This window comes from Monomorium pharaonis, chromosome 3 (assembly GCF_013373865.1).
Source record: "Monomorium pharaonis isolate MP-MQ-018 chromosome 3, ASM1337386v2, whole genome shotgun sequence".
Classification (NCBI taxonomy): Eukaryota; Metazoa; Arthropoda; class Insecta; order Hymenoptera; family Formicidae; genus Monomorium; species Monomorium pharaonis.
This window is the reverse complement of record NC_050469.1, coordinates 11502631-11514092: the sequence shown is the minus strand read 5'-3', so window position 1 is coordinate 11514092 and position 11462 is coordinate 11502631. Positions and strand designations below refer to the sequence as shown.

General features: G+C 37.7%; 1 protein-coding gene across 2 annotated transcripts in view; it reads left to right on the top strand.

Moving 5' to 3' along the window:
- The first annotated feature begins 1902 nt into the window (after positions 1 to 1902).
- The window catches only part of LOC105839943 (homeobox protein orthopedia), a 31980-nt gene continuing 22420 nt past the window's right edge, over positions 1903 to 11462 (top strand). The window contains exons 1-3 of one of the 2 annotated variants that reach the window (XM_036284092.1): positions 1903 to 2185; positions 7040 to 7324; positions 8693 to 8874. In XM_036284092.1, the coding sequence (XP_036139985.1) occupies positions 2140 to 2185; positions 7040 to 7324; positions 8693 to 8874 (513 nt within the window). In that variant the 5' untranslated portion in view covers positions 1903 to 2139. The remainder of the gene's footprint in view (positions 2186 to 7039; positions 7325 to 8692; positions 8875 to 11462) is intronic. The other variant, XM_012686602.3, reaches the window with a different exon arrangement.

The window sequence follows — 11462 nt, the reverse complement described above, 5'->3', positions numbered from 1 at the left end:
ATTCATCTATGAATGTTAGTCACTTTAATAGAACTACGAAAAATATTAATGATCTGATCCATATTACAAGAAAGTTTAATTAATTGTAGAATTAATACCCAATGGAGATAAAATTGGCTAAAATTAAATAATATATTTAGAAGGTAAATTTAAAGATCGTAAGACAGATCAAACTATAACAATTAAAGAGTGTTTAAAATAGATAATTAATTATGTATAAAAAATTATATATAAAAATAAATTTTATACGTTAGGGGTATAAATATGTAGGCATAAATTATATTAAACAATAATTGTTTTAAATCCAAACAAATTAATAATAAATCATGCATTTCCTATAAAATATTAATAAATAGTTGATTATAACACAAAGTGTAACTGCTTTTATCTGCCTTTTATACAGACTAAAAAGTAAACGTGACGACTTTGAGATTTTAAGAAATCAACATGAACATTATCCGTAATTACAAAAGTACCACGTTACATGCATCCCGTGATTGTCGTAAATAGGATGGAATGCCGTTCATGTGGGATCGCGAGATCGCGCGCTGGTACTTGGTGGGTCAACCAAACCGTTAGAAGCCATCGTGACTTCCGTTCGCGCTGTACGGGGTTGCCGCGTTATAAAAAGGGGTAGCTATTGAATTAAAAGGACGTAGAGCGAGTAAGGCGGGCCGCAGCGAGAAAGCGAGATCGAGAGACCGGGTGAGATTCCGGCGAGAGAGCGAGCGCGAGAGGGTGGAAAAGCGTAACCGTAGCGAGAGAGGACGCGAAACACCACGACGCCGGGGCGAGGGGGTTGGGGGATGGCGCGGAACGGACGGAGATAGAGTGAAACGCTCGGGTTTCGGGAAGGGGGAAGAAAGGCGGAGGAAATGAGAAGAAGAGGGCCCTCTCTCGTCTCCTTTGGCCGGTCGTCTGCTCGCATCTCTCTCCTCTCTCCCGCACAACGCCGCGCCGGGCGCCCGCGCGCGCTCTTGCCGGCCATAAAAATAAAATTTCAATAAATCTCCGCCGCGCGAAAACTAGTGGGGCATCCAGAGGGCGGGCTACCCGCTCATTGGAGCTGCGTTCGCGGCGGTTACCGCCTACCACAAAGCGGAGACGGCGAAAGAGACGGTAACCTGGATAGAGTTTACCTCGGGATATGGGCAACCCTCGCATGGCTACCAACCACTGCGGCCCGGCAATGGAAAATCCGACGACGACGATGACGACGACCGGGGTACTTTTGGCTTCGAGATTCCTCGTCCCGAGTCCGTCTTCACTAGACCGCCTTATCTCTTTTTATTCCGAGTCTTTTGAAGCAATGTCTCGGTCTAACCAATGCCACCCCCGCGTTCCGTTCGAGCGCGTACTCACCTGATCCTACCTGATTAGTGACCGCGTGGTTCAGTTTAACTTTCGTTGCTACCAACGGTATAATCGCAATAATTCTCAAAGTGATTAAATATATTTTCCAGAAGCAAACTTTGGGCACAGGAAGACGTATTAAATATAATCCTTTCCTGAAGGGATAAATTAACTCAACACATCATCCGAGATTTGAGAAAATTTCTCTTTTTTCTCAGTTAGATAACGATCATTTTTAATTGAAAGTAATTTGATATTCTGACAATTAATAATTTCCCGCGAGAAAATAAAGGAATAAAATGAAAGAAATAGAATTTCGATCGCCAGCGAGCGAGATATCGAGGGAAGGCGCTGTCGCAGCTAGCTACCTTCCTGGGTCCTGGTGTTGGATCTGAAGGATAGGAACGATTTAATATCACGCCCACCAGCGGGGAACGCGAGATGGTAGGGAGTCGCGCGAGCCGGTGGCGGAAGCGAGAGGTCGGCGGTGCGAGCCTCGACGCGAGCGGGACGCCGATATGCCCGACGAGCCCGCGTGAGTGGGGGAGTTCGGATATGGCAGTCGGCCAGTTCGCTGTTTGCCTTCCTGAGGCACGGGCCGGTCCTCAGGCTCGTCTCTGTACACCCAAATACTCATCCAGGAAGGCCCCGTGTGCCGCGCCGCCAGTAGCAATTTTTTTTTCTCGTCCGTGCTACCACGAGAGTTGAGGGTGAGGTGCTCGCGGTGTCGCGCGGATTTCCGCTTCCGCGTGCTGTATCGGAGCTACGCTCCCGGGGTTGAGCGGCATGCTCAACAATATCACCGCCGGCGGTTCCGTACACGGTATCTCCGGTAAGTACCGTACACACTTGAGTCACAGAGATCCCAGCCGAATTGGTGCGCGCCGAGGGGAAAACCGTGTCTGGATTATAATTAGCGATATCTTGTCAATAATGTCCGCCGCGATTGTCCGTTCCATGACGTCGATTTAAAATGGCTCGCTGTACGTTAGGACTAAGCTCGAATTAGAAATCCCGAAGCTGGCCGAGATTTGCCGTGTCCGTCGCTTTCCTTTGTCTCGCGTTTCAAATCGAAGTTCTCTGGTTTAAATGCCCTTAAACTGAGCACGAACGTTCATCGGGTAATAATCAAGTGTATGTACTTTGGATTGGCTCTAAATTGGCAGAAATTTAGCGGGTGATTAGCACGAATCGTGTGGATCGTATTATTACGATTCGCCTATTTTTAACTGTGAATTAATGTCGTCAGGTGTTCACCCGTCAAGTCCATCGTATCGATTGTTACAATTGTATTTTTAGCATTGCAGAAATTAATCACGTTTTACTTATCCGATATGTCACTAGTGATTATGTGGACCACGCGGTGTCTAATGAGGTCATACGTAGCGGATGCATTTTGCTCGGGAGCATTGAACGTAACTTGTAACCAGAGTCCTTCGGAAGCCATCGATGTTTCGCCGACGGGTACCACGCGGGTATCGCTTCCGACTTACAGCGCAGTGTTCCGACACACAAAAAAAAACTTTTAACAAACGTGAAATCGTGAAGTGTTGGTCGATCTGATGATTGGATCAGGTATAGACTCTCTCAGGATTAAGTGTCATGAGTCGCAGTTATCAATCTTTTAATAGCAAACAACTGATTTTATTTACGTTAATAGATGAGAAAGTATTACATTTTTTAAATTATAGTCGAAATTTGGAAGAAATGTGGGATAAAATAACAACAATAACATATTTTATATGTAACCGACATTGTCGTGATAATTATAATGACAGTATTACGTCACTTTGTCAATATTATGAAATATTAAAATATATATCTCGCTAAAATCTCTTTTGCTAATTTTGTTTTCGTATTCAATGTGGAATGTCGCGAGAAAAGATAATAATAGGATGATAATGCTATAATAATAGTGTTAAACTTTAACACTTTGGTCTTGATGTCGTGCGCGGCGCCAAGCTGTAGCATCAGGTGTCCCATAAGAAGTGTGCTTCTTCACAGCTTTTATAGTGCGCGAGTCAGTTTATTTCAAGTTTAACGTGTCAGGTTTTTGTTCAATTGTAACGCGGTATTACCACTTCGGTCTACTACAATTAAAAATCACAATTGAAAGTGACGTTAATTAATCAGACGTTATCACGAGCACTACGAGTATACCGGTTTAACGGTAAGCGCACTATTTAGTAAAAGATATTCAAGATGAAGTCAAATTCGTCGGAAAGAAATATCGAGCTCAATTAAATCTTTATTTAAATAGATTCGGTTATAAATTTAGTTACATATAATTTTAAACTCTCCTAAATCTTTCACGTGCATCATTATAGATTACATAACTCCGTTAAAATTAATTACATACCGTTTACCGGCAAAATTTATAACAGAAATATTTATATGTTACGTAATAAGATGATAATTGCATCGGTTAAAATATAGAAAGTGAATTTTAAATTTCAATTATCAATCGAAAATCTTCCAGCTAAGACGATTCTCCTGTGTGAAACAGATGAAAATTAATAAAACAAGTTATAATTTGCCACTGAATAGTTGTTGAAATGGATAATTATATTTTGTGTCGCTTAATGTGAATTTGTAGGTTCTTTTTGTAAATTTTATAAAACTATTTTTTTAGAGTTTATTTCTAATTGTATTGATTTGCGATTTTAAATGCTTGCAAGAAAGATAAATTTCGAGCTAGGATTTCTCTTAATCAATTTGATTTTCATCACCCGTCGGTTGGCGTAGGGACTATTTCATCCGGTTAATCTACTGCGAATAAACCAGCCGCAACTGTGAATTGCAATTAATATAATTTACAAAATATTTATTGTACTGATTGATATTTATAAAATCATATTTCTTACATCTTTTTATTTACTTTTGTATTAACATGCAATAATTTAATAGTTTTTTAATTTATAAAAGATGTTTATATGTATATAGAGAATTTCCTTTTTGTTTTAATGCTCGATATTTGCACAATAAAAATACAAATATTAGCCATTTATATAATTTATAAAGAATAAATTGTTTAATGTATAATTAATAAAATTATTTGACGTTTATCTTTTTTATGCAAAAAATTAAGTAATTTTGTTAATTATTTGACTTTTATTTTCTACACAGTACCTGCATAATGTTTTTTCTATCGTAAAGTTTAAATTACGTCACTTTTATTTTCAAATAAAGAAAAATTTTTTTTTGCTACAGATTAATTTTTTTTTTCAATTATAAATGAAAAAGTTGACAAGAAACGAATTCCAGGAGAATCGCATAAAAGAATAGTGAGATATGCCGGTAACACGTGACGTTGCACGTCTTCGATCTCCTCCATCTCAAGAAAGCCGCTTCTCGAGTTTGATGATCTTAATTACCTCAACACTGATTACATTACGCGAGAAGTTGAGGAACGGTTTAGAGAGTTAGAATGTTGCAGGTGGCGAGAACTGAGTAAAGCGCTACACGTTAACCGGATTAAAAGAAAGTTATAGCTCCATTTTTTTTCACGTTAAGCGTTAAACGTTGATTTTTTTCCGTCGTATTTACTCTGTCACGATTGCAATTTACACACTTGTTTGTCATTTAATTTCGGATTAACATTATTATGATTATCGAATGCGATTATTGTCGAACACCTACGGCAACGTATATGAATAACGAAAGAATTTCTGTCAAAATTAATTTGATCTTGGTTAAGATCTTGATTTCACTCAAACAATTGTAATCGTCGTATACCATCCAGAGTGATTATATCCGAGTTTACGCGAATGTGACAGACGTCACGTCGACGTCACGCTTGTTTCTCATAATAATTGCGCTTATCTGTCTTCCGTCAAATAAGATCAAACATATACTTACGGCCGATCGATTCGCGACTGCGTCGATACGTCTTCAATTACCACTCTTCAATTTATTAAAAAATGAGATTTGGACCCCGGAAACGTTGCGCATATCTCGCCATACTTAAAGTCCGTTAAAATTTTTTATGATATACGTTAATTGCATTTGGTGCATCGGCCATCCATTGAGACAAGGCGGGTACAGCTCGCGAGCGTGACACACGAATAAATACGTCTGTCACGACATTTCCGGATAGTAATGTGATTTATGACTTTATTATTCAGACGTTTCAAGCGCGGGCGGCTGTCAATCACGAGGTTTTCAAATGTCGATAAACGGGCGGCCGTTATAAAAATTCTGTTTTTTTTTTTCTACAGCCGCTTCACACATCCTGAATTACCGCTAGTACTCCATGAACGAAAAAAATATATATACACGTAGAACGAATGCCTAGCCGCAACCCACGCGATCTTTTAGTGATTATAGCATTTTAATTTGATTATGATCTTCGATAATCCGGTCAATTGCGAGATTAAATAATCATTTTCAATCTTTAACAAGAGGGAAAATAATCTCGAAATAATACTGATTATGCAAAGTAAATATTAGAAAAAAAATTTTTTTTTTATTAGGAAATGCAATGTGATACTCTGATTGCATGCCATTTCTATACCTATAACAGAGAGTTTATAATATTGCAGTACATAGAAAGAATCTTGATGAAAGCAAAAAAATTTACGTAAAAATCTGCATTTTTATCAAATAAAAAGAAGATATAAAAAAGAGGATCATAAAACAATAGCCGTACCATTAAATTCCATATATAACAAAATAAGACCATTAAGTTCTATAATGCAAATAAAAAGACGTCGTAAAATTCATTCATATAGGAATATTCATTCAGTTAAGTTTCATCACACGGTAGTCTGAGAGAGTTTAATATCGATTCTCGGTAACTTTATATAACTTTACGGCCATAACAAGTTAAAATATTATATATATTCCGTATTTATTTTATTATTAAAATGCATAATTAAATGAAATTATAAAGTATAAATTTCTGTGAAATGCAGCAAATAGATCTTCTGGAAAATCTCTTTCGTACAAACAGATATCTTTATCATGACATTTCCGGCTAATAAATGAAAATAATACGTTTCATAATATAAAATAAAAATCTTAACATCGAACGTAGAAACATAGAGAAAAATCTTCAAGATCTTTTTGACAATGGGAAATTCTTTGCGCCAAACGTTTAGTTTTATGAAAAATTTCTCACATTTATAAATATCGATATAAATGTCAAAACTAATAATAATCCTTTCGTTTGAATTATTTCACGTTATTTCACTTTTCCTACTTCTCGCGCAGTTTCGTCGCATTTATTCTAACGCGTTCCCGCTCTTTGCGGGTGGAAATTTTTAACGAGCGGTCTTTTCCTCCTTGATGACGCAGAAGATGTGTCCACGTCGCGGTCGTACCTGACTAAACTAGTTTACCTCATTACGTAAGCATCTTTGACAATGCACAACGACGTGCGATACCCGCGATCTAACACGCGGCGCAGTGTAGGCGTACCGATCCGAGATGGACACCCTTCACGATACAACGATACATTCACGTATGCACGCATTACGTATACACGATGCCGCACGCTCATATACGAAGACACGAAAATCTATGCATGTACACGTGCACGTGCATGCAGGTGTGCGTGGAGTACCGGGACGTGTGTTTGCGCGCCTAGAAGTCCAGCGTATACGGTGACGATTCTCGCACCTCCTCGCTAAGTGGTCCGTACACCCCTCGGCCAGCTTCTGCTCCTATACAAATTTAAACTACGTAGAGTGGGCGCGTGGGGCGGGCGAGCGAGAGGCATGTGCGGAGCACGAGGAAGCCCGGCGAAAAGAAAAAAGACGGGAGAAAACTGAAGCGGCACGTCTTCTTTTTTTCTCTGCCTCTTACCCACCTCGTCGCTGCACGCTACACGTAGGAGGTACGAAGGATGCGCAAGATCTGAAGCGGTACGACAAGGAGCACGGTGTGCTGGGTGTGAATCTGGGCTCCGGTCTGTCCGCGGGTGGTGGCCTCACGCTTCATCAGGAATTGATCATGACTATGCCCGGCGCAGGTACGTAAAGCTTCGTCGTCGCTCTCGCTGCGAAACGTTCGATCTCGTCAAGAATCATTAGTCAGAAGAGCAGAAGACGCGGAAACGACTAACTAACCAAGCGCAAGCTTAATCCTCCATTTTTTAATTTTGATAGTAGAACCGTTAATTTCACGAGGCTACCAAAAAGAGAGTGAATAAATGAAATAGGAGAAAGTCGACAAATTGGATTATTCCAGTTTTTAGATGCGTCTTTTATTTGCATTTTTAAGATGGCATTGCAAAATCATGAACAATTTGCAATTGAACGAATGACAGATTTCATTTGTTCATTAAATGAGCTGAATGATGGTAAATGAAAAGATGAATCGCATCGATTTTCTACGAATACTACGTGAGCAACCTCAGTAAGCGTATGATATATTCCCAGAACGGATTGCGCGATGTTTCCATCATGAGTTAGATAGGCGAAACCATTTTGCAGCAAGTACAATTTTTTGCAAGACACATTTTCATATTATTTGGCTGAAAAATTTAAGTATGTTGAAAAACACGTAACGGATATATATTATTTATTTTGTAATTTATTATATTTATATTTTGTAATTAGTGTGGTTGCACAACAAAAATACTATATATAGAAATCTTATGTAATATATATTTCATATAAGTTAAATCGAGTCAAATTAATCAATAATTTGCGACTATTTAGAACTAAAATGCAATTTCAAAACTATGCTTAGAAATTTTTAATAATAAAAATTAGAACACAGCATTTTTAAGATATCGATTTTCGAAATTCTTATTCTGGATTTGATGTTAAATTGGTCACGTCATTTTTATATATCACGTTCACATTTAAGTTACATAAATAAAATTTAAAAGCACATATTAAATGTATGTACAAGTTTTTAAATTTAACTGTTGAACAATATACAGCACATGTTAAAGTCAATCAATATAATTATAAAATATTTTGGATATAATATATTAATATATCTACTTAGTTTGATTAAAAGATATTACTCCTAGATAGTTATTAATCGTACATGTTAATAAAATTGATAATTGTTCCCTTAATAAATATTTTGACTATCAAGTATAATAAACTTTATTAGTATTGCTGCTCGCTCTAATCAATTTCACATTTTTTTCACAGAAATGATTTTTTTATGCCAATTAATTTTTAATTGTTAAAATCTATACAACTCACATATTATTTTGTATTCCTTAAAATGTAGAAGACGCGACAGAAAAAAACTTTGTGGCTTTATCTTTTAATTATCTCATTTTCTTGACTAGTGATTCATTTTAGAACAAAAGATAATCGATATCGGAGAAAATTCAACACTTTGCGTTTATATTATTTAACCACGGTTTTTATTTCAGGTAGCGCGGGGGGCATCGGGCAAGGCGATGACAAACCTGCAAAGCAAAAGCGACATCGGACGCGTTTCACACCGGCTCAGCTAAACGAGCTGGAAAGGTGTTTTGGCAAAACTCACTACCCGGACATCTTTCTGAGGGAGGAAATAGCACTAAGGATCGGCCTCACGGAAAGTCGCGTTCAGGTAGGTGTGGTCAAAATGTACACACGGCCGTTGGCACGAAATGATTAATTTCAACGTGCGCTAGAAAACTTATCGCGTGACTTTGCGTTCACCGTTGTGCCTGAATTACATGCGAGCCTCTATGTTTTGCACGTTAAAATAAAAATTGCAATTTAGCATTACACGTCTGGACGCTTATTTAAATAGGCCGCTGTGTGAAAAGAGGATATTGCATGATTCAATTCTTTTTTTTTTTTTACGATTCGGTTCGCTTCGGGAGAAGTTAATTATCTGTTTCCCAGAAAATCAGATTTAATTTTTCGTAACGTATATACCTTCTGCAACGGCCGATTCATTTGTTTAAGTGCCTCAATTACTGTGGTGATTTATTATCGTTATAAATATTATCATATAAATATGGAGCAAATATCTGACACGGTATACGAGTGAAATAATAATATGGTGAACAACATAAGGACAGACGTTTTTATAAAAAGATAATGTCTCCGAGATGTGTAAAGATTTGGTGGCACAGATGTGTTTGAATGATATTAGGGTACGGTCGCATGGATTGGCGTATCGTGACCTCGCGGTTATCCTTAGAAACGTATACCCAGACGACAGTACCGGAACTCCGGCGGAATCAATTGTGCCGGCCTACTGTGGCTTTTTGGATTAAAGTGAAACTTGGAGCAGCAGCTAAGCCCTCGCCCTGCGGGGTTCCGAATTTTGGTGGGTTCCACTTGGTTGCGAGGCGACCGCGAAACTTTGCGGAAGATCGCAAGTCCTGCATCGGGAATTCCAGGATCAAGGATCCAGAAATCCTGACCGCGATTCCCCCAAAAGCTGCTCTTTAATTATATTGATTTTGCAAAAGCTGTTGTAGTATCGATCTTTGGATTCTTTCTTTTGAAAATCCACATGAAAAGAATGTATTTTGATAAAATATAAAAATTTAATTGGATATACGGATAAAAATTATTTCATTAAATGTTCAAGCTGGTTGCTAGAATATTGAAACCTTTTATAGCATTGATTATACTTGAACGTCCTCGTAATTATTTTGATGGTCCAACAAAACTATTTTCAGATCTGTATTTGAATTAAATTTTCAGATACTTTTCAGCAAAATTGTTGTTTCCACATATATAAGACATATATATAGAATCTATTATTAATTATGATAGTACAAACTAGTATTCAACTTAGTTAATTACTCAACATATGATTGAGGAAAAAGTTTTATTTTATAATGCAAGAAAAATTTATAGAGGAATAATTAAGAAAGAACTAATTATTGTATTAATACAGAGAGATGTAATGAATTAAAAATAGCGTATATAACGTTAACGACCAACATTAAAAATAGACGCGTCAACAATAAATGTCGGATCAAATTAAAAAGACACGATAAATCGAGGCATCTTCCGCATTATAATTTAACGAGCATAATGTGCTTTTGACAGCAAGAATACACTCGTGATTTCCGCGGTTGATCTAAATACGGAACTGACGGAAATCTCAGAATTTATGAAACGAAAAGGCTTGAAAGACTTCCTCCCCCTGTCCTATTCATCTAAGAGAGTTTATCGACCTCTCCGTTTGATTGCTGGTCGTATTATTAGCACGTATTTCATTAAAGATCCGAAAGGAAAATTAAACTAACGATATATTCGGCTTCAATGAAAAGTTTCATTGCAATGATAAAACGATAAAGTGAAGAGTCAACTAAAGGTGATGAGGATCAACAGGGTGCGTCAATAAATTAAGATTCCGATTTATAATATACTGATAGTCAAGGAGTATTTTGCTCAATTGAAAAGATAGAGATTTAAAAATGAAGAAGATAATCTTTTTAATATTAGTTTTCTTAATATTAGTTTTTCTTAATTATATTTTTAATTTTTACATCGTGACGATCATTTTACACGTTAAGTTAATTTGAAAACAAGCCGCACGGAGCAACTAAAAAAATCGTCTTTTTGATCAGATTTGACCATCGCGAGAGGGTGATTTCAACCTCCCCGCGGGCTCTCCGCTGACAGAACTTTTTTAAGTCTCCGGGGCACGTCTAGAAAAACGGAGTTAATAGAAATTCATGAAAATTTTATTCGCAACTTGGAGGCGTCAGTCAAGCCGGGCGTTGTGCCGCATACCAAGCAGCCACGCTCCGTCCCTCTCGTTGCGCGTATATATAAATTCACACACGCGAATATATCCCCATATTTGGTCGTTATGTAATAAAACGTCTGCACCGTTATGTCTCGATATTGGTAACTTTATAATCCGATTAATGATAACTTTATTATCTCGGTCGGGCGCTAAAAAGGAAATCTTTAGAGACGCTTGAGATTCTCCAGGGCGATTCGTGGCACTTACCAATTACCCTTCTAAACACTTTAGTCCCACTTCCAAATCGTTTTTTCGATACCTCCTGCGGATATATTTATTCCGTGGTACATATATTTTTAACAAGTCAATACTCTTTTCCCTCCCCCCCTCCAGTTTGTATTATATTAATCGTAACGTCTGCCGCGACTTTTGATTTTCGTCGAGCGACACATTGACCCCGGCTCGGGTCTTCCGGTTGTTTAATGAATTAGTGGTAG